Raw genomic sequence first — 23,584 nt, 5'->3', positions numbered from 1 at the left:
GAGATCAGGTGCTCATTTTAGAAAATGACATCAGTGATAATTCTACCTCTGTCTTAGGAAACAAGACTGGAAATTTCTGGCAGTTAACCTAGTCAAATGAAGGCTGACAGGACAGAAGGGTTTGTATTTAGTATACTAGGGGGTAAGCACCAGTGAGAGAGAAGAGCTATTTAAGTGAAAGGAAAATGCTGGCTCAAAAAAGGTTTAAATAGCCATGGGTAAATTTGGGCTGGAAATCAAAACAAGGTTCCTAATGGTCAGAGCAGTGAGGTTGTGGAACAACCTCCCAAATGCAGCAGACAGAGCAAAACTCAACTGGTTTAAGGATGGAGTTTGATGTATCTATGTACGAATGGGATTATGTGACATGGTTCCCCAAAACAATGGAGACTGGACTTGATGACTGGCACAGCCCCTTCCAATACGTGTCTTCCTGTTATATTTTCTGTATCACCGATACCAGGGGAAGCTCAAAGTTGAGAGACTTCAGAGTGAGGCACCGATTTTCTAACAGATCTTTTTAGCATACTTCTCTAATGACAATAAAAAGAATATTTCCCATTGGAATGACATTCTCCCCCCGCCCCTGAAAACCCAGAAACTCCAATTTCACAAACTACAGGAAAAGATTTGTGTAACGGCAGATATAATGCTCACAAGCAAACATTCACAATCGCTTTTTGTACCTGCAAGATCTTCCTTGGAGGAGACCAGACGAGGAGAACTGTTTCCTGGCTCAATTCTTAAGGATAATCTGGAAAAGAGTTTTAGACACATCAGTAGTGAAGGGGCTCACTGAAGGCAGAGGGGCAAACAGACGTTTCTTCTGTTTGTTTAAAAATTTATTTTTCAATGTTAGACTCAATTTTATAGCCTTACAAAGACTATGACTACCCAGATTACATGCTTGAACAAATAAATGCTAGCAATGAGTACAAAGTGAATGCAATAAGCAATCTTGTCTTCTACATATCTAAATACAAATGGAGACCATCCTTGCCAGGCTTCCAGACTGTGTGTTACTTTCTGAAAACTAGGCGATAATGGTATGAAACATAACAGGCCAACAGAAATTAGTTGTCACTGAAAAGCAGAAATTCTAATCTGGTCTGAATAGTTATTTATTTAGATGCATGACAGAACAATTGCCAGGCTCCTAAAGCAAAATCACTGATCTTTAAATCCAAGACAGAAACTAATAGCAATGTTTATAAGAAAGAGAGAGAGAAACACCCAAAACAACCCCTCGCTGCCCCTCCAAGAAACCCTAATTGAAGGTAAAATTCACTAGAAAACATAAAAAACTGAAAGTTAGGAAATGTAGACTGCATCCTAATGACCCTGTGAGAGCAGAGATTATGTGATCCTGTAGTAATGTGCAGTGAGAAATATGTATTTTACAAAAAATGACATAACCCCGCCTGTCAAGACTTTACATTGTACTTACTGCTCCCATATATCCAAGCATCCCCCACATACCTCTCTGTCATTTGCTGCATCTCCCTCCTGCCGCCCACTGTTCTCCCGCACATTCTTAACTTGGCATCCTCTGCTTTGAACGAGTATTTTTTAGAAGAAAATTCATACCAGACTAATTTAGAGCATCTTGTTTTGAAAAGCGTGGAGGGCACAGAACTGCTAGACATAAAGTAATTAAGAGGACTAGTGATTTCATACTTAATAGTTTTTCAAAATCTTTGAGATTAACATTAGAAACCCAGTTTTAGTGGCCTTATAAAACTCAAGCCCTTGACTTTGTTCTCCTCTTGGCACCTGGCAAGGGGCATATGTATTGCATAGCTCTCCTCTCATGGAAAAACAGAGTATGTTCACCTTCCCATTCTTCACTTAGCCAGGAAGAAATGCTGCTGCCTTTGTTGCACTGATTCTTTCTATGAGATACTGAGCTTTATACTAATTTATTTAGATACGTACATTGACCAATTATAAAATGGAAAAATATTGGCCTGATTCCTCCAGGCCCACAATATCTTTATTCTTAAGCAAACACAAATCTTTGTTCCGTTGAAATGCTCAGCAGCATATCCTTAATATAATGAAAATGTGCTGTAGTCTGGTCCATTTCCCAGAATCCTCATATTTAATCCAAAAACATGTATTCATCACTTCTCTGGTCTGTGCATTCCTGCTCCCTTGGATTAACCTGCCTGACGTCTGGTTTTGCAAAAGTGAGGAGTAACTCTGTGTTCTCCTGCAAAAGTAATGGGAGTTATTTGAACCACAGTAAAGAAAGAAATGGGGTGCTGCACGTACCAGGGAAAGCAAGGAGGGAAATTTATGGGGTGCATTGTCATAAAGAGTGAGGATTCAGAGGCCTTGTGTGGAGAAGAGTGCAATCCCTGCCATTTAACCTCCCTGCTCCCATGACAGACATGGCTGGCATGGACCTCTGTAGGGCTGAAGGCTCCACGGCAGGCCCTCAGTACCCTCAATAGCTGCCCCCGCCACAGCGCCCTCTTCGTAGAGCTGGCAGCCTCTTGTGCCCCTTCTCATTTGCCGTATGCCTGATGTGCAACTCAAAATACTGAAACAGCAGCACTGAGAAGCAAGACCACCACAGATGGAAAGATTTCATGCTTCTTCAGTCTTGTGACTGCAAAAGATTTAAATTTATGCACTGTTTTTTCCAGAGAGGTATTTCAGTCCTCACAAACAGCAGCACTTTCCTTAATTCGTCACTGTCTGTGAAATCAGTGAGGTACAGGAGGAAGGGCTGCCACACCAGCTCCTCCAGACTGAAGTGGTGTCGTATCAAATCCTGATTAGACCAAAGCAAAGTAGCAGTTTTGCCACCTCTCAGTCTAGGTAGCAAACATGCTAATGAACTTCAAAACACGAGCAACAGCTGCACTGACCCCACCACACAGCAACTGGTACTGGCAACAGGTTCCTTTACAGGTGTCACTGGTCTGTAGAGTTAAACCACCGCTTCTCTCAAATCGAGAGGTCAGCGATAAAGAGAACACAGCGCAAACATCCAAATCTCAGTGGTTTAAGAAACTGAGGTGGTAAATTAAACATTTAAAGACTTTGATATTACACAACAAACATCTGAAAATTTACGAAGGATTGTATGTCCTTTTGTTATCCTTGTGAATCTTCAAAAAATGACAAGATGCTTCTTTTCAAAGCCAATGAAGAGGAAATTCATATAATATAACCTACAACAAATTTCTGGTGTGGCTGAAAGCAGCTTGGAGATGTGGTGGTACAACTGATAAGCTTTCCCAATGAATTCTTTTGATCGTGCTGTAACAAATGCCTATCATCTGGGAATTCCCTGGGATGTGGAGAAATAACCAGATGTTGTTCCTGCAATCTTGGTCCTGGATCATCTGTGCCTGTGCCTCCATAATTGTGGAAACACTCCAGCACGTAATTCTTTGCTTTACAGTTCTCTATATGTTACTTTTTCTCACCCCACTCCATTCATTTTTTAGTCTGATCTTCTCTGTTCTACTTCTGAGGTTTCGTGTTATCGCAGAATGCTCAGTTCTTAGATGCTGCACAGTTTATTTTTTGTTTCCTGTTGGAACTATGCTACTTGCTGGGGTTTTAAGATTTTAATATCATGCTCATCAATGTACATACCAGGAATCAAGGAGCTTATGCAACACAGATTGTTCGGGTTTTACTTTCATCTCATGTAACAGAGTAAATTCTCAATCAAAGCAGCAGTGGCGGTACCTTTTCAGCATTATACCACCAATCCTTCCATAACATTTTTTTGTTCATTTCTAAAGTTGATCTCCAGTGTTACTATTTACTTCAGTAAAGATATGCCTGGTAAAACTTTAAGCAAAAAAACAGTCCGTTGCAGGGCCATCACACTTTCTTCCTCCTAACTGTTATCCTATCTTGTAATACAAGGCATCAGTGAGGTTGCGAAAACTGTCATCTTAGAGCAAACAGGATTGTAGGGCTGGAAGGGACCTCATGAAGTCATCCTGTCTAGCACTATTGTCCTTGGTAAATGGCAATAGCAGGATAATGGAAAAGTGACAATCCACCTGAGAAGCCCTGCAAGGCCTGGTCTTTGGGCCCTATTCTACAGAGTCATGGTGCGTACCTTCATTGTTTTCATGTCCTTTGTGCATTTTTTATCCTCACCAATAAAATGGAGCAGCAATGACTTAAAATCTCTTGATATTAATTTTTCCCTTATAGTAGAAAAACAGCTTAAGCCTGTGTTGCCTCACAAGACACAATACCCTCACAAGGACCTCTAGATTTTGCCAACATAAGAAAATCAGTATATCAATCAATCAATCACTCACTCAGTCGGTAATAGGACTTCAGAAAACAGTGAAAATGGCCCTCTATTTCAAGGGTGCCACGCACCCACCCTGTACAGCTTGGCCCCAGAGGCCAGCCAGGCACAGGCGCATGTGGAGACAGTGTCTTAGCTCAGAGCACTTCCCACAGGCCCAGGAAGGGCTCTCCCACCACCTTGCAGGAGTTCCCATCTGCTGTTTGTCCTTCTTCTTTTATCAAAGGTGCATGATAAAAAGCAAGCAAGTCACCCCCTTTCCCAGTAGTCTGGCAGGGCAACAGTCACACCTTGCTTTGTTAGCACAGAGAGAGCTGTCCCACCAAACCCGTCCCAAGAAGTGCTGGCTGCTGTTCAGTCAGTGCAGAAAGTCAGCTGCTTCTTCCTAGAGCATTGCAGTTCTGCACATCTCTTGCTTTGTGAGATGAATGACAAGTTTGGTGAGCTTGTCACCCTCAATCACACAAAGTAGCACGTTGATTCCTCTCGGCCCATTTGCAGGGAGAAGTACTGGTTGGCACAGGGGTGACCGATTTATCCAAAGGGGACGGCACAGCATCACTGCCTAGCCTGCAGACGCAGCTTTGGTTTCTGCATCTGCCGCAGGAACGGATCCAGGACCTGGTAGGCAGGATCCCCTAGGAGGCCAGTCTGAGGGGAGAAGGAGCCCAGGATCTTGCTGTGTTTTAAGGAGGCCCTTTTAAGGGTGCAGGAGCAAGCTATCCTGGTGTGACAGAAGAGTGGGAGGTGCCCAGGACACCAGGCTGGCTCACCAGCAATCTCTTCAATGAGCTGAAACCCAAAAAGGAATCGTACAGAAAGTGAAAACTTGGTCACAGCACTAGGAGAGCGTGTAAGAGTATCATACCGGCTGCAGAGAGAAATTTAGGAAGGCCAAGGAATGAAGTGAGAGGCAGCTGGCATGGGCCATAAGGCAATAGGAAGGGATTCTACATGGATGTAAAAAGTAAGAGGAAGACAACAGAAACCTGAGCCCCCGTGGACTGCAGAAGGCAATCTAGCTACGGATAATGCCAAAGTATTGAATGCCTTTTTTACCTCAGTCTTCACAAACAGGGTCAGCTACCAGATGATGGGCACATTTGGCAACAAAGACAGGGAAGGAAACAAACAGCCTAAAGCAGTGGAAGAACAGGTTAGGGATTACTTAGAGAAAAGAAACACATTCAAGTCAGCAGTTCTCAAAATGGATAGCCAATGTCTCTGAAAGACCTCTGCCAGTCCCTTCAGTACCCCAGAGTGCACCGCAGTCTAGGGTACTGAAGGATGCACTCTAGGGCCATCTATACGTGTACCCGACGTAGACTCCGACGCATCACGTTTCACATGCATTCAGCATCCTAGCACTTCCACGTGGCAGCAGGGACGCTTTATAATGCTTGTTGAATGAGCTCAACTAACGTGCCCCTGCTGCCATTTTGAAGCGTGGGATGCTGAGTGTACAAGATGCTATGGGAGCTTTAATTAGAGTGGCTCTGGAGAGCTGCTTTAATTAAAATGCCCCTCCACCCCTACCCCGGAGCACATGTAAAGATGCTCTAGGGTACAGAAGCAACTGGCTGAGGTAATTTCAGAGACATTGGCTATCCTTTTTGAGAACTTGTAGAATTTGGTGAGGTCTCAGATGATTAGAAAAGGGTAAATTTAGAAGGAGGATCTGGGGAATTATAGATCAGTCACAGAACAAGTCCTCAAGGAATTTACTGTGTAGAACCTAAAGGAGAACAAAGTGATCAGGAACAGCTAGCAGCATGTCATGCCCCACAATCTGATTTCCTTCTGTGATAAGGTGATAAGTTCAGTGGATGCAGCAAGAGCAGTGGATATGATATAATTTGATTTTAGCAAGGCTTTTGACACTGCCTCCCATGACATACTCATTAACAAGCTAAATAAATACAGACGAGGTGAAAGCCCTGTAGGGTGGGGATACATAACTGGTTGGATCACTGTACTCACTGAATAGTCATCAATGGCTCAATGTCTATCTGGGAGGAGATATCAAGTGGGGTTCCCCAGAGGTCTCTTCTGGGTCTGGTGTTGTTTAACACGTTTATTAATGAACTGGAAAGTGGGACTGAATGCATACTTAGCAAATCTGCATATGACACTAAGTTGAGTGGAAATGCAGACACTTTGGAGAATATGGCTAGGATACAGAAAGACCTGGACAGACAGTAGAAATGTGTCTGAAATCAGAGTAAATTCAACAAGGAGAAATGCAAAGTCCTGCATTGGGATGGAATAACTGCATACAGAGATACACCAATAAAGGTTTTTTCAACAATACCAATGGCCAATTATTAACCAGCTGCATTGATCGATGCTGATCTGATTCAATTGCAAATATGCAGCCCAGCAGTTTGAAGTCTGTGGGGGAGAAAAGGGGTGTGGGAAAGGGAAAGGACAAGGGCATGGAGGGGGGGAGCAGACTGAGGCCCCCCACAGTGAGGAAGGGAATGGGGTTAGGGCAGGGGCAGGTGCTGCCCAGCCAGGGTAGGGTGTGGGGTGGAGCCAAAGGCAGCTTGTTCAGGGGGACACACCCCAGATTTGTGCACAGAGCAGGGGTGTACTGCCGCTGTGGGCTGAGGCCACAGGCTGCGCTGGCCTGTTCCCGGTGGGGAGGGCTGGGCCAGGGCTGTGCTCAGGGCAGGTGGCAGCAGCGCTGGGAGGGGGTGCTATGGGGTGGGCTCAGCCACCCCAAAATTCACCACAGTTTGCCCATAGCCCTCCCTCTCAGCACTGCTGCTGCCTGCTCCCACACCCCCCAAGCCCAGCCCCAGCCCAGCCCCTGCCAGGAGGAGGCCAGCACAGCCCCCAGCCCTGGCCCCAGCCCCAGCCCGGGGTATCGCTGTCACCACCCAGGCACTGGTCTCTGGTAGGGCTCTGCGTAGCTCAGGGCACAGAGACCCTGCAAACCTTGGGGGTGCTTTGCCACCAGTAGTATTTCTGGGAGCTTCTTTCAGCCCAAAGCATTCAAAGATAGTATCAGGTAACTGAGGGAAAATAAAAAGACAAACTTCGCTGGCCAAGCAAAGGGGTGGAAAGCCTCTTCTCTCGCTCTCACTACAGTGTAACACAGCAAGGCATGCTGTAACCTGACACCTTTACTGAGATCCAGGGAGGAAGGGGGGGTAGCACAAGGAAGTCAGAATACACTTTGAGCTAACACAAAGACGTGAATCTTTACAGAAATTGGACGCAATGATCCTTTTAAGAGACGACTGACTGGCCTACACACAATTCCTAACTCCAGGCTAGTTTCCAGGTTTTTTTTACTTAGAGTAAATCTCCATGCAGAAGAAGCATGGAGCCTTTGCTGGCTGCTTTCAAAACCCCTGCTGGAGAGAGAGAGTGCTCCTCCCACCCCCTAGGAATTTATCTGGCCAGCCTGTACCAAGAAGAAAGCCAGGAAAGAGAGGGGTCACCTAGTTTGGCCCAAGGGAGGGGCAGAGAGAGGGGGATTTCTTCACAAGTGTCTCCTGCGAATCAAGGAAGATATGGACAGATTGGAAAGAGTCCAGCAGAGAGCAACGAAAATGACTAGAGACCTGGGAACCATGACTTATGAGGACAAGCTAAAAGAACTAGGGGGTTTTGTCAGGGGAAGAAAAGACTGAGGTGGGAGGATTTGACAACAGTTTTCAAATACCTGAAAGGTGATTACAGAAAGGATGGAGACAGACTATTCTCTGTGGCTACAGGGGACAGGACTAGGAACAACAGCCTCAAGCTGCAAGGAGCAAATTTAGGTTGGTGATTAAGAAGAACTTCCTAACTATGAGGGTGGTCAAGCACTGGACCAGGCTACTTGGAGAAGTTGTGCAATCCCCATCCCTGGACATTTTCAAGAGCAGACTGGACAGACACTTAGCTGGGATGATCCTGCCTGGATCAGGGGGTGAGATTAGCTGACCTCCTGAGGTCCCTTCTAGCCCTGCTTTCCTATGATACTATGATCACTAGTGGTACTCTTCATTCAGGCATGAGTCCTGCCACAATTAACTCACTATGCTTGAAACACAGGATAGCTGAAAGCGTGGAAACGAACTGCTACACAAGGAGATGGTAGTTTTTAAGACTATACACAACTTTTAATACTTTTTTGTAATGGGTTATTTTGCCTGGCCAGAAACAGGACACAGAAATAACTTAATGAACCCAGAGACTAATCAGCTGTGGAGTCATTTACATTTAGCACCTGCCAAACTAAGGTCTTCAAAGTCCTGGTGCCACTATAATGCGAATAATAATCTGTCTTTACTTGCATACTACACACACCTTCCCTCAAAAATGTAGCCATTCAAAATTGGGGGAGGGGGGATGTTTTAAGCAAGGAAGTTGATTTCCATGCCAGAATGGAGGTACAGGGACTCTGCTGAGGCCGTCCTGCCTTCCCCAGTGCATGCAGGAGATGCAGACTCGGCATCTCTCACCCTCTCCTTGCAGTTCCAAAGTTCAAGCTTTAACTGTGCCCCAGCTACTGCTGCAGTTCCACATTCAGCCACAATAAGCCCATGCTATGGTAGCAAGGGCTCTGGGAATTTTTTTTCTTCATTCTGCCATCCCAAAACAAGGTGTGTGTCTTGTTTGTGGGGGTGTTGTATGTGAGAAAATACGGTAATAATAATCTTCATATTGGCTTTAGCCAGCGTTGTGCAGTAGCACAATGCTCTTCATGCTGTTGTCTAATCCAATATTGGAAGTGCTGGATGGGATTGTACCATGGTCCTTGAGCACAATCCAAAATTTTATTCCAGACTAATTACCACTTCTGTGCTCCAAGCAAAAATGAAGTATTGGAAGCTTGAGAAAATACACTTGAGCTGATGGCACAGATATGCTGTAGTAGCACAGAGAGAACTCACAAACAGTTTCACCATCTTCATCATTCCCAAAAATGGCTTTTTCTTTTGGCAGATTAAACTCTAGACTCCAGGTTCTCAGCACAGGCAAATTCGTCTTTAGAGGAATGCGGGGCTCCTCCATGAAAATCTATGGAAACCTATTTGGATTTTTGTTTGATCTGAATTATAATTTGAATGCCTACAGCAAAGCAAGCAGACTCCAGCTCCTGGATGATAGCACTACAGAAGCAGCACATAGCAGTAACAGTACAACATTTTGTTAGTTTGTCAAAGGAATAACTCTAGGGAGTAGTGAGAACTTTGTGAAGGAAGCACATAGGCCCTGATTCAGCAAAGCACTTAAGTATGTGATTAAAAAGTGCCTAAGTGCTTTGCTGAATAGTAATCCATTTAAGCAGATGCTTAAAGTTAAATACATATTTAAATACCTTGCTGAATCGGGGCCTTTTAAAGGCAGAAGATGGTTGTTTCAAGAAAGCATGAAGAGACTGAACAAGCTATTTCATGCTTGGTTCTGGCCATGGTGTTTGAAGGGTGTTTTGAGGGACTGTGCGACAGGGTGCAGGAGCATTCACTCACAGACAGCATCTGGAGGCTTTTTGTCAACATCTGGCAAAGGACAAGCAATGCAATATTCTGCTGAAACCTTAAACAGTACACTCTGTTGTTTATTTCCCAAATTATTTCTGTTTAAACAGAATTTAAGGGGAAACAGTCAACTTGAAATCCTAGTCTATTTTAAGAATGAATTAGTTGTTTAAAGTAGCATGACTGCTAATTTTTGTGGTTTTACAATAATATTTTCCTATTTTTAAACATATTCTCTTCTCTGTTGCTGAGAGCGACTCAGGTAAACAAAAGCAAGAATGACTAAACAGCAGCAAAGCTATCAGTATGGGAATGGGATGGTTTCGGGCTTACGAATCCTGCATCTGTGCAGGGGGGTGGACTAGAGAGCTGTCGACACTCTTTCCAACCCTGTGAGTTTATCAGACTGCTGTCAAAATGACACATGCCTTCTGTCCTCTCCATGTAGAGTTATCTTAGCTGATACTCATAACAATGATAGGTACCAAACATCAATCAAAAGAGTATGGTTTTTAAATTAATTATGTCCCTTCCCATTTAAGTCAAGATCCAAATTTCCATCCTAAAGTGTCATGCTTAAATAAAAATGGGCTCACTGAGTTTTCCTGCTAACTTTACTGATACTTTCATCCCTGTCTAGGGTGTGTTGTTGGGGCTGTTCCGGGTTTTTTAAAACAATTATAGCTTCTAGGGAGACACTGAGAGCTGTGGGATGTTACTTTCTGGAAGGAAAAAAGTCTGGCTAAAATTTTAATTTTTCAGAACTATGAAAAGTTTCCGGTTTGGATTTGATGGTCTTTGTTGTTTCTAAAGGCAAGCTATTTTGCTTTCTGTTTGCAAGCTACCACAGTGGCACCTATTATAACAATACACCAATGTTACAATGAATAGTCTAAGATCCTTCAGTGAGTGAAAGAAAGCTGGAATGAACTGATGATCTCTGTGATACAGAGGAAGTAATACCTTAATTACATTTTGTAAACACATTATGTTTTCAGTGCTCTGTTTCTGTGATCAATTGTGTGTGCCAAAGGGTAATGATTTCACCTTGTTTTTGACCACGATGACTACACACAATTCCTGTTTGTAACTGAGACAGCGATTAAAGAAATGCAGATACAGCCATCATTTTCTGTTTACAATAGGACTGTCCAGCGGCACAGAATGTTTGTTTTAATGTGACAGTAAGAGAGAGGCTGGCCTAGCATATCCATTAACTCTACCACCCTACCATCTTCCTAACCCTATTCCTAAAAGCCTAATTAATTTCCAGATGCTTTCTCTCTTCTGGAGACAATGATAACTAACAATACTAACACAGCACTGGTACTCTCTGCTGCAGCTGACAGAGACAAGATATGCTCCCAACCCAACAGTGCTTCCAGTCTAATACAGGACAAAGCCTAGGTGGGATGGGAAGCAGGGAATGTTGTTTGGGGTGTCAAAACTGTGATGGGCCTTGCTCACAACCAATACGCTGGGCAGAACATATCTTGGGAGCTCTCTCAGCTGATGTGACTTCAGTAATTACTGTGCATTAAACACAAGGCTCTACAGGAGATGAGTCACGGGGAGAAAAAGTGGCACAAGCCAACAGAGCACTGGTGTGGGGCTCAGGAAGTCAGGATCTACTGGCTCTGCCCCTGGGCTGCAGGCAAGCCAGGGCACCTCCCTTCACTGCCCTGAACCTCAGCATCCCCATCTATAAAGCGGGGAACATGGCACTTCCTATGTTGAGCCTCTAAGATCTCTAGAGAAAGGCCACTGCTCATGAAGCAGGTGCTGTCTTCTGGCAGCTGGCCAGAGCTGATGCACATTTACTCAGCGAGGGAGGGGAAGCCTGCCCTGAAGTCTGGCAGAATCCCCTCCCCTCTGGACCGCGTGGCATTGTTGGTGGCCCCCATCTTCTCTGGCCCTTTCCCTAAGGTGCCAGAACCATCATGCTCGCCAAGACTATTTCACCCGCTGTGTGGGTGAAGTTCCCTGCTGTGAAAACTGTTTTTTCTCCTGTTTATTTTGTCAAAGGCTCACCGCGTTCTTATTTTTTCCAGAAACAAAGACAGTAAAAAGAATGCTTAGATAACCAGCAATGGTTGCTACTCAAAACCCTAAACACAAGTGGGATCAATACCTCTTTGGTATGAATGCGAAGCAGAATCAGAGACTTTGGGGCAGCTGCTCAAAGAGAAACAGCTAGTCAGGAGATTTAAGAAGTAAGAGAATCTGCCTGGACCTACCCAAGCAAGTGTTTAATCCCAGAACAGAATAAGAATGCAACCGCTGATAAATTGGGTCCTGTAGTGTCCTCTTTCCCCCCTTGGCAAGTATATGAGAGGAAGGAAATTAGAAGCACGCACCCAGGGATGTGGACTTTCTGGCCTTGGCTGTTAAGAGTATTTAGGCATTACACTCACTCAGCATTGAAGTCTCATGGACCATAAAGCTGGGTGGACTGGCCTGCCTGGAGCCCAGGCTGTGACTAAACTGCTGCTGGCTTGCTTCTATGCCACCCTGCGGCCTGTAGTGCATGCAGCCCTGGTCAGCAAGGTCCCATTTTCAAAGGTGGCTTTAAAGGGCCCAGTGGTTTTTGGTAATGGTTTGGCTTCTAAATGCCCAAGGGCCAGATCTAGCAAAGGACCAGGCACTGGGTCTCCTGCAGTGGGATCCAGTACCCTGCAAGGTGCTCATAGTGTACTGTCCCAGGAAAGGCAGGTGCCTCAAGTTGGGGCCAAAATAGCCAGCTAGCTAGGGAGGAGCTGCTGGAAACCAGCCACCTTTCACTGGCTAAGATTCAGGAACAAGGCTGGGGGCAGGACTGGACCCCTGTCACCACTGCATGGGGAGTGCTCAAACCATTAAGCTATTGTGAAAGGGGGGGGGGGACCCCCTTACGCTCCAGCTGATGGAGCAGCAATTCATGGGAGCCTCGCACTGCCGGTGTGAATCCGGTGTGTGGTGAGAATACCTGTTGGATCAAGCCCAGCAGGCGACTCCAGCAGAGCAGCACGAGACAGCTGCCAGGCTGCTCAGGCCCATCCAAACTGAGGGCCTCTGGGCATATGCCAAAACACAACTCTCAGGCAGTTGGGAAGCTTTAAGGACTGAAGCTGGGGTGCCGACAGAGTTCAGGTGCTGCCAGAGTGCAATGGCGGCTAGTGGGAATTTTCTGGACTACAGCTTTATACTTAAGGTGCCTAAATCCATGCTGGCCCTCAGCCCAGCCAGCTCTGGCAGTGTTTGTGCCCCTCTGTCACTCGCTCCTAGCTCACACAACCTCTCTTCCTCTTCCAGGGCCCTCAAGATTTCCCAGTGTTTTACTGTTCCCTGTGATGTCTCTCCTTTCAGTGTTGGCAAGAATAACCCACTCAATCATGGATGGGTCAGTGAGGTAGTTTCTTTCCCAAGTCAACTTAGTCATTGTCAACTTAGCCACTTTGAAGGAGTGTAGTGGGGACTGGCTTGTCTTCACCGCTGTTTTGGTTCCTGGGTGTTTTTCCCTTTAACTCTGCAGCAAATAACACTTCGTGACTGCACACATGGGTGTTGGAGGCAGCTGAATAAGAGAGGTGATTGATACAAGACGTAGGAAAGAGACAAGCTGTGAAGGTCCCTGAAGGTGCAAACTTGGGTTTGAAGTAATGGAGAAAAAAGAGCCAGTGGAGGCATGCACAAAAAGGGGCGACTTGGCCAAAGGATGAGCCCGGATAGCAATTTTTGCAGCAGCATTCTGGATGGATACGAATGAGACAGGAGGGGAGTTGTCAAGGCCAGAGAAGAGGATGTTGTAGTAACTGAGAAGCAAGATGAAGAGTCTTAACAACGCTGGTGGACAGAAAAGGCTGTATCCCAGAAATGTTCGATGGAAAAACACAGCGACACGTAGGCACAGTCTGTATCGGCAGATCTAAAGAAAGGGCTGAGTTGTGGAGGACACCCAGGTGATGAAGTCAGTGGTGCTGTCCACAGCAGTGAACACAGAGAGTGAGGAGGACTTTCAGGAAAACCATGCCCTTTCACAGGTCTGGAGTGCAGCAGCTGGCATCAGCACAGTGACCGCAGCAGGCTCTGTGCTTGCAAAGGTAAGGTGCACAGGTAGAAGAGAAGGGGCCAGCCCAAGAGTTGGAGGCAGAATGAGGGGAGTCCTCCAAACGACACACTGAAGGAGCAATCAGAGACAGACAGCACAAGAATCATGAATGGAACCAGTCACAGAAATCAAGGGAAGGTGATTTCTTGAGGACAGAAGCCTGGTCAATGGCCTTGGGGGACTGCTGGGAGGCTGAGGAAGATGGTTATCCTGTCCATGGCCCCCAGGGAGAGAGGGCAGCTATTTGCCTGTCCCTGCTAGTAACTTAGTGCCACCAGCCTGCATTAAATCTGGGCAAGCAACCCTTTCTCCATGGCACCAATGGTGCAAAGCTCATAATTCCCCACCCATTGTTATGCAGGCAGGGACTGGACAGTTCTACGAGTGTGTGTTGTTACACCCAGCTTTCTGGTCACTACAACGGGTTGAAAACTAAGCTAGTTTCTTGGGGGGAGGGGATAAAGATTCTTGCTGGTAACGCAGGTGTTGAGGCCCAGTTGCAATAGTGCGCCTAGCTCTGCACACTGAAAAAACTCAGAAGTGCTCTGTGCTCAGTGGCAGATGTGAGGAAGCTTAGACTCACTTTTGGTAAAGCAGTCATGAAAGACGCAGGACCCTCCAGAACTATGACGGTCCCTTCCAATACTATTCAGTCCGGCAAGGGCTCAAGAGCATGTTCACATTTTAAGCTCTGCAAACATAAAATTCAGTTGGGAGCTAAAGGACACAAGAAATTGAGAGAAACAAGTGTTTTAAGGTCAGCAGCATTTCAAAAGCTGTACTGCTTTACCCAGGCAGTAGCTAGTGATTTGTTCTGCAGCTGTTCAGGGACACTCAGCATATGGAGAGAGAAAACTGAAGATCTCCTAATGGCATATGGACTATGTCTTGCATGACAGGATAGCTGCTTAAAGATATCTCATATAGTACAGGAAACACATTAGCAGCATGCAAAGCTAACAGCAGCAGTGATGCACAGAACTTGCATCTAGCTCTATTTGTCTTCCAAGCTCTCTCTAAAGATCTGTTCTAGTCCGAGTCCCATTTAAAATGATTTCAAGGGACACAGGAATGGGATGAGAAGAAAGGAAGGAAAAAAAAAAAAAACGGACATTTTTCCCACAGCTAAGTAGGAGAGATAGCTCAGGGAAGACAGGAGTGAACAGAACTACACCCTTTCAACCAGGCAGCCCCTGATGGGGCAGGGGAATACATCATGACTGACCAGAAATGCCCTTTCAGGGAGACAAGATCCACAGTTTGGCGTGCCAGCAGGCTCTCAGCCTGGATGCGGAAAAGCAGGACCGTGCTGTCAGTCACCAAGAGAAGAGAGACCCCCCCCCCATGCTGCGCACTTGCACTTGTTAGCACAGCGGTGTGCATGCCACCTGGCTCCACGGGCTAGGTGAGAGGCTCGGCGCCAGTCCACAGGCAAGATCCAGAGATCGGAGCCACATTATCTGGCCTACAGGGCTGGGTTTGGTGACCACAACATTACCTGTTGCACCTCCTGGAGTCGTGGCAGCTTCTGCTCCTCCTGCCACCCAGTTCCTGTCCCTGCCGGCCACGTGATACAGCTCTGCACTTGGAGGTGGTGTGGGCAGCTCCCCCACAGGGCCAGAAATGTGGCGGCAGGATAAGCAGTGGCAGCGTTCATGGCTGTAGCTCCCGAAGCTGCAGCAATTCACACTGCCAGTGCTTGCCATACCACTCAATTTCTAGCCCTGTACAGAGCCCTGCAGGCCTGATGGCAGGGCCCCACGGACACGTCTTGGTCACCCGTTAGCAAGTCCATGCACACCCTCTGAATGAACTGCATTGCTACTGCACAAACACCATGAAGAATCAATTTTGAATGAACTAAATGGAAATGTTATCCACTGTGACAACATACCAGTGCGAATCTACAGAGCCGGTAACTAAGAGAGAAGTCATTTTCACTAAGCCAGGATAAATGTTACTATTTCATCTACAAGGGCCACACACTGATTAACCACTAGGATTTTTAACCCAGCAGGCTTGGATAACTTGCACTTAGAGGCCTAACAGAGTTACCTGAGAAAATCTATGGCCAGCAATTTTAATTTTTAAAAAACCTTGAACACTGGGGAAATTTCAGAAGATGTGGCAAGTGTGGATGTAGGGTCAATAGACAATTACATGCCTCTAGGCTGAACATTAATCCCAAACAACCGAGCAGAAAAATCTGATACAGGAGTCACTTGACACAAAAATAAATTACAGGAATACAATTTACACCAGCAAACATGACTTTATGGAATAAATGCCATGCCAACTACTCCAATGTCATCCTTTGATGAGATATGGTTGTTACGGGTAACTGCAACTGAACACGAACATTAAGTGTGATGTTGTGGCAAAAAGTTCCTATGGTCCTTGGAGGTAAAAACGAAGGACCCAGCTAGTGGGAGAAGGGAGACAATTCTGCCTTTGTTCTTGCCATTTACATGACCAGTACCAGAATACTACTTTGAGTTCACACACTTTAGAAAAGATGCTGAGAAACTGCCAGATACTAAAAGCTCAAGGTGTTTTGCTTATTAAAAAAAAAGATGATCAAGAAGTTACTTCATTGCAGTGTTAATTACATTCATGGGGATAGAACAGCACGTGCCAAAGGACTCTTATATCTTGAGGAGAGAGGCGTACAAAGAACCAGGGGCTGGAAACTGAAACCAGACCACTTACGGTTAGAAAAAAGATGGGGGGGTTTAACAGTGCCAGCGTTCTCTACTGTTTGAACAACCCGTGAAGGCAAACGATGTCTTCTCCAGGACCTGATGTCTTCCAGTCAAGACTGGATGCTTTTCTGGAACATCACCCCGTTCCAGCAAGGGAAAGGCTGCACGTGGTTTCCTATTTCCTGACTTCTGGGATTCTCCCTGTGACCTATGGGAGACGAGCAACCCGGGGGTTGTCAGCGATTAGCTGTATGCAGCAATGAAAAGCTACAATCCTAGGAGCACATCTGTTGTCTCCAGCCCCTTTTCTATCTTTGGTGTTGTCTCACCAGCAAGAGCACCAGTTTCTCCACCTGCTGACAGAGATGTCTGGGCTTATGAAGGAACGATCCCCTTGTATTCAGGAGATGACACAACAGCAAAGGTTTTGTGTACAGTCTTCACCTTCCCACAAGTAGAAACTAAAACCAAACCTCTCAACTGATACAATATATTTGTGTGAAGTAGATGCATGATTTTTCTGCCTTGGTCCTGGTCTGGGAAAGTGTGCATGCTGGCATCCTGCCCATATATTTTAGGGCAATTTTCTGAGATTCTCTCTCTCAAGGCTTGTTACTGAGCTAATCCCACCTTTCCTGCCAAAGATCAATGTTGCTCCCTCCTCAGTCTGCTAATGCTGCTCTTTGCTCTGCAAGAAACATCACTAGAGACTGAGAGAGAAGGTTTTTATTCTACAAAGACTGAATTCCCGTGGCCTTCACAGAACCCATAGGGCGCCTATACACGTGCAGGGAGGCTGCTCTGATGCACTGTAATTACAGCGCGTTGGAGCAGACCCATTTAACTGAGTCTGCTGGAGCGTGTAATTACTGTGCTCCAGCAGACTCCAGTGTCGTGTGTACCAGTGTCCCTGCACTGAAAAACAGTGGTGGGGGGCTTTAAACTACAGCTCGTTCAATAAGCTTTAGTTCAAAGCACCCCACCGCCATTTTTCAGCATGGGGATGCTGATACACATGATGCTCCAGGTACTTTAAATTGGTGCAGCAAGAACTGCACTAATTAAGGCGCCCCGTCATCTCCCAAAGCAGGTCTATAAATGCCCACAGTTCTTGCTGGCACGGAAGCAGAAAAGAACAGGAAACCTAAGATCTATGGAGGAGGAACATGTTGGAATATGCTGAGTGAAATTTCTATAAAGAAGTCCATAACCTGTCTTCAAATTCAGAGAAAGAAAAGACTGAACTTTAAGGACTAACATGGGCTAGATTTTGGATGAAGACAAATCACCTTGAGGGAAGACTTCGTTTTGGAAGAAACACACATGGCAGCACAAGGTCTGAATTCCCCATGAGCAGCTCCAAGAAACTACAGACATCATTACGACATTAGGTATCAGGTTCTGCCCTGGTTTCCTTTCATTCTTAAGGTTCTCTCTGTATTTAGTGAATCTATCCCTAGACATGCTCTGGCTTAGAAAGAAAACAAGCAAAAAAAGATCTGCTCAAAGAATGTACTTTCCCAGCTGTCCAGACCAAGGGAAAAGGATTGAATGCCCCCTAAAAATACACATAAACACCTCTCAATGTTGTGAGGAAACCTCTATTGGGATTAAAATGACTTTCAAAAAATTTAAATGGGAATTACTCATGACTTGTAATTCTTCCAAGTATTATGTCATGGTACTAAATATTTATAAGGACCATTTGTTTTGTTCCTTTTTTACAAAGATATTGAAACTAATGAAAAACTACCGTCTATATCTTTTTAACATTGTTGCATGGACAGGAAAGTCTGTCCAAGAATTAAAATTAAGCAACGTTTTCAGTCTCTTGGCATTTAGTCCAGAAGTTGTAAAGACTACTAATAACAACCATTCACCTTTTCCCTAATGTGCTCTTCATGCCTTCATTTAATGAAGTATGCAAACATATGTGAAACAAGTAAATAAAATTCCTGCTTTTTAAACCCTAATATGCAACAAAGATCTGAAAGGCAGACTGTAATGCAAAGCTCAGATTGCATTTTTCTTTTACAAGGGAGCATAATGTACAAATGTTCAGTGTGAAAATCTCTCACACTCTGCAGAGTAACTATAATACAGGGAGGAAGAAAGATGGAAATGCACACATGTTCTGCCATGAGTACTCTGGTACAAATTCAGTTTCTGTAGCAGATAAGTTGCGGTTGAGAAAAAAAATTCTGTAGATACATTTTTTCCGTTTGGAAGACAGTGCAATACATGAAACAGTATTCTGGTATAAAAACAGTGTTCCTACAATCTGCTTTCAGTCTGATCCAAAAATATAAATTTGTCAAAACCACAGACAAGGATGATCCTCTGCAGTGAACAGGATGACAGTGCCTTGGCTTCATTTGCTAGAGGCTTACCTAAGCAACAGGACAAATTATGAGAGCTAGTCCCTCCAGTTGAAGTCTGTCTGACACGCTCAATGCAGCCCTGGTATCACTTACAGAAGAACATCTGCTCCGCATGCTATCTCTTCTAGAATAATTTTCTCAGCTAAAAGCAGAGTAAAATTCCAAACACGTTCATGTCCTGCGTGGCTCCACACTACATTATTAATTATCCCAGAGTTTATCACAATTGCCTCATTTCAGTTACTGTTTTTGCCTGAGGAACAGTAGTATATTTGCACTGGTCTAAACTGAAGCTGAACAGAACAGCTTTCACAACTTGATGTGATGTTTGGAAGTAGACAAGAAAGGGTAATTAACCATCTTCAAATCTGTCTGCCTACCGCCGGTTCTAGAAGGCCTATTCTGGGTGCATCTACATGTGCCATTAAGGTAATGTGATAAGCTCCGGCGCAGTTTGTACCAGAGTCAGGGTTGCTGCTCCCGGGTGTCACATCTGCACGCGTGCTTGGGACTGCACTAGCTTGAGCAGGGGATTTAGAGGGTCAGCCCCAGGCTCCAGGCAGCAGCATTGGATGGTGGAGGGGCTGGCTGGGGCATGAGGGTGCTAAAGTGCGGAGCTAGGTGGCAGGCAGTCCCCACACTTCAGCATCCCTGAGGCCCAGCCAGGCCCTGTCACTGTCTACTGGTGTGTTTCAGCACACATAATTACTCTGCCATAGGATAGTACTTGTGCTCAACAGTATTATCTTACAGCACAGTTATGTAATTTACTGCACCCTAATACCAGTGCAAGTATAGACTGTGATGCTTTACTGCAGAACTAATTAGTTGACTCCACAGTAAAGTGCACATGTAGATGCATCCGCTCTCCATAACCTATTCTAAAAAGACACTACTTTTCCAACCTAACACCAAAATGGAATAATCTCTTGTTAGTTTACCATCTATTTGGTGAAGAAAGCTGTTGATTCCTAACTCTAGGAGTACATGTGCCCTACTATTTTTAACAGTATTTGTTCTCTAGTGCTGGGAAGTTAGTCTCCCATAATGACACAGTTCAATTAGTACTTTTTATTCTCTTTGGTAACGTTACCAAGATCTCTGTCCATCTCCAAATGTAACCCTAGGAGGCTACTGCTGACTCAGCTGTAACCCAGAGAACCTCTCTGACCATCATTCCTGGAAGTAGGTGACTCAATTCTGCTCTCTCCATGCTACCCTAGCTTATTTCTTTATACTCTATTGTATCAAAAAGGTAAAATTCTCCTGCAATCACCTTCATTTTAATTTCTGTCTTTCTTGAACAAACACACACCCTTCAATACATGTGCTCTGGTCAGGATGGCTATTCTACCATGATTCTCTTATGTCTCCTCTGGAACACCGAAGTGTTTTCCTGCATGCTGTACGTTGCTTTGAGGCTGGTGACCAGGTTTGCTCTCGACATCACCGTAAGTGTTGCTTTAGGTTTAGTTGAAGTCTGACAAAATCAGAATCACTGATGGTGTGTCAGCCTAGCATAATTATTCATTTGCATTTAAAAATGGTTCACACTATTCTAGTAGCATCAGGTAATTTAACCTGAGTTGTGCAGAGTTCCAACAGAAACACCAGTTTCAGGGTTCCTGAGTATTATTCTCTAAGAAGGGCTATAGTGCAATGAAACAAATGAGACTTTTATTAGTTTTTGCCTTTAACTTTTGCAGAGGTCTCATTTTAGAATGACATGAGAGTCATGAGGATAACATCCAGCTGGGGTTTTACTCAGGCCTTGACAATATTAACTCTGTTTAAAAACGTTAAAAATATACTTACATTTTTGCCAGAGATTTTCTATGCGACTCCTACTCAGAACTAACAGCCAGGCCATCTTTCTATTAAATTGTCTAGAGGTAGAGAAAGAGGTGGTACTTACTTGTAGTTGTCATCTTCAACAAACTTTTGAAGTTCTTCAATGTAGCGAACAGACTTTAAATACTTTTGCACATGGGGTAATGTTGTGAGGTGATCTACAGGGTATAAAAAATGGCCAGGATGAATTTCCACAACTTAAAGAAATAAAAGCAATTCTTCTCTGGTTTCCTCTAATTCTCTTGACTATATTAACAGAAGCAAAATGAGAACTTCAACCTCCCCAGGGAAAAAGTGTCTAGGAATATTATTCTGTTAGACAGTCTGAGAACGTCAGGGATTTGATCACATATCAACTTGATTATTCCTCAGTCCGTAGCGGAGGTTCAGCTGCAGACCTCAGCCAGGAGCAGCGAACCTAAAGGAGCCTAGCTCAGACCCTGCTCTTGCATTTTTCAAGGAACCCATTATTTAGGAGATTACAGAGAGGAGTTTGTGGTAATTTATTTTAATCCATTTATTTGAAGGAAGGCATTACAAAATGAATGTATAGAAATAGCAGAGGCCACTGGAGCAGACAAGAGGACCAGGAAAGTCTTCAGGAGGCGCTACTTCACGGTCAGGGCAGCTAGGATCTGAAACCAACTTCCAAGCGAAGCGGTGCTGGCTCCTACCCTGGGGGTCTTTAAGAGGAGGCTAGACAATCACCTTGCTGGGGTCGTTTGACCCCAGTACTCTTTCCTGCCATGGCAGGGGGTTGGACGTGATGATCTGCTCAGGTCCCTTCCAACCCGACCAACTATGAAACTATGAAAGCTACAACACATTCTTTTATCACTTAAGATATTAAAAACACCATATAATAACAAGTGCAGTCTGAACACTGCCAATATATTCCAAATATATAACACTCAAAATTAGTAACTCATTCCCATATGCAGTGGTGCCCAACATTTTTGCTCTGTGGGCTGGATGGAAGGTCCCAGTCTGTCCATGGGCCAGATCTGGCTGGTGGGCCCCATCTAGTACATGGGGTTGGCGAGACGCGGCCCGATGCAGCTGTGAGGGGGTGTGCTGCCCAATCCTAATCCATCTACTGGGGGGGGCGGGGGGGAGGGGGCAGTGGCATGGGCCTGGGACATGTGGAAGGGGTGGGGATGTGGAGCATCTTGGCCCAATCCAGATACGTGGGGGCAGGCCTGGACCTGAAGCTACTGCGTGGCACTGGCCTGGGCAAAGCTAGATCCAGATGCGCAGAGCTTCTACCACTCCCCCACTACTGAATTTTCTGATCCATAGAGGGATCCCTGCAGGCCACAGGCTGAGCACCCCTGCCCTAAACTGAAAGACTGATAAATGAGTATACCAAAACATTCAGCAGTTAGAATAAAATCAGTCCAATCTATGAAAAGTAAAATCATGCACAGTTCTTATCGACTTTGACACTCCTCTTTAGGACCTGACAGCTGCAGTCCCACTGACACGCTGAGATTTGTCAGGAAGTTACTTCCTTACCCTGTCAATAAATTACTTTCAGCACTCTTGGCGAAGCCCATTAAAGTCTGTGACATGGGGGGCAAAGATCAGGGCCTGATGATGGAAGTGCCAGGCCTGGTATACACAGGCACACACGTGGCCTCCAGCTAATTTTTGAGTCCTAAGAAAAGGTAGTTTTTGAGTTAATTCTCTTGCATTAACTCTCCCTTCAACCCCAGAAAAAGAAAACTCTAGTGTTAAAAACGCTGTGATTTTAGCCCATTAATTCTATACTTACTCTCAAGGGAGCTTTAATGCTTGCTTCTGGTTTAAACAATGAGAGCTCATGATAAAGTAACAACAGCAGGCTCCACGTTGGCCAAGACCCAAGAAATGATGAATTTCCTGTACAGAGGCTTCACAGAGGGCTGGAATTGTGCATTTAGTAAGTATGGCTTTTAGGATAAAGGCCTAGCTGACAGCAGAAGCTAAGGGCCCAATGTCAGGGACAAAAGCAGCAGGCTTATGCCTCACATGAGGCTATGGGATTGAACTGCTTCCTTCTATGGGCTGGGCTATATAGGCCCACGGAACAAAACCTTGCTCTGGGATCTGTTCAAAAGCACAGTGCTTTACCTCTTTTACAAGTAAAGGTCTTTAACCTCAGAGAATGAAGCACTGCTGTAGTCTGGACTTCTTAGGAGGACCCAAGGCCTGTAGGCAGCTGCTCTGTGCACAGGGATGGCTCTTGCAGCAGTGTCTGAAACATCTAATAGGGCTTGCAAAGCAGGCTTCGCAAAGACTTTGGCCCTATGAAGCTGATCCCTGGAGACCTATAACAGTTATCCAAGAGACTTACCCCTGTGACCAAACAGTCATATTTGGTGGGTGAGGCACCAGGAGAGAGATTTAGATGCTACTGAAAAGGAAGAAACAATGGGCAGAGGGGCCTCTGGCTCCAGTGTTTCCAGTATGTCTGTAAATGTGCTGAAGGCAGTAAATGCTGCTGAGGCTGGAAGCACGACAGGTCAGGTACCAACTATATCAGTACCAGGAAAGTCAGTCCTACGGATATCATATTAGTCTCTTGGCAGAAGGCAGTATACCAAGCAGGATACGCTGGGCAATCTGGTGGTTGCATCAGAGGAGAACGCGGACCTCTTTAACCAATTCTTCACCTCCGTTTTCTTGTGCAGGGACCGGGACTTCCCTGCTGTGATAGAAGCCGGACTCGAGGGGATCGCCTTCAGACCTCAGGTTGGGGAGGACCGGGTTAGAGAGCTTCTGGAGGGGCTGGACGCGTTCAAGTCAGCGGGTCC

General features: G+C 45.2%; 1 protein-coding gene across 2 annotated transcripts in view; it reads right to left on the bottom strand.

Annotated features, from left to right (window-relative positions):
* Positions 1-602: 602 nt before the first annotated feature.
* RALGPS1 (Ral GEF with PH domain and SH3 binding motif 1) overlaps positions 603-23,584 on the bottom strand; it is a 286,042-nt gene continuing 263,060 nt past the window's right edge. For both annotated transcript variants that reach the window (XM_019510929.1, XM_019510930.1), the window contains 2 exons: positions 20,854-20,947; positions 603-754 (listed from right to left, as the gene is read on the bottom strand). In XM_019510929.1, coding sequence (XP_019366474.1) covers positions 610-754; positions 20,854-20,947 — 239 coding nt within the window. In that variant the 3' untranslated portion in view covers positions 603-609. The remainder of the gene's footprint in view (positions 755-20,853; positions 20,948-23,584) is intronic.

Source organism: Gavialis gangeticus, unplaced genomic scaffold (genome assembly GCF_001723915.1).
Source record: "Gavialis gangeticus isolate Ggan-Ray unplaced genomic scaffold, GavGan_comp1, whole genome shotgun sequence".
Classification (NCBI taxonomy): domain Eukaryota; kingdom Metazoa; phylum Chordata; order Crocodylia; family Gavialidae; genus Gavialis; species Gavialis gangeticus.
Note: the sequence above shows the minus strand (reverse complement) of the source record. Positions and strands in the feature narration are given on the sequence as shown.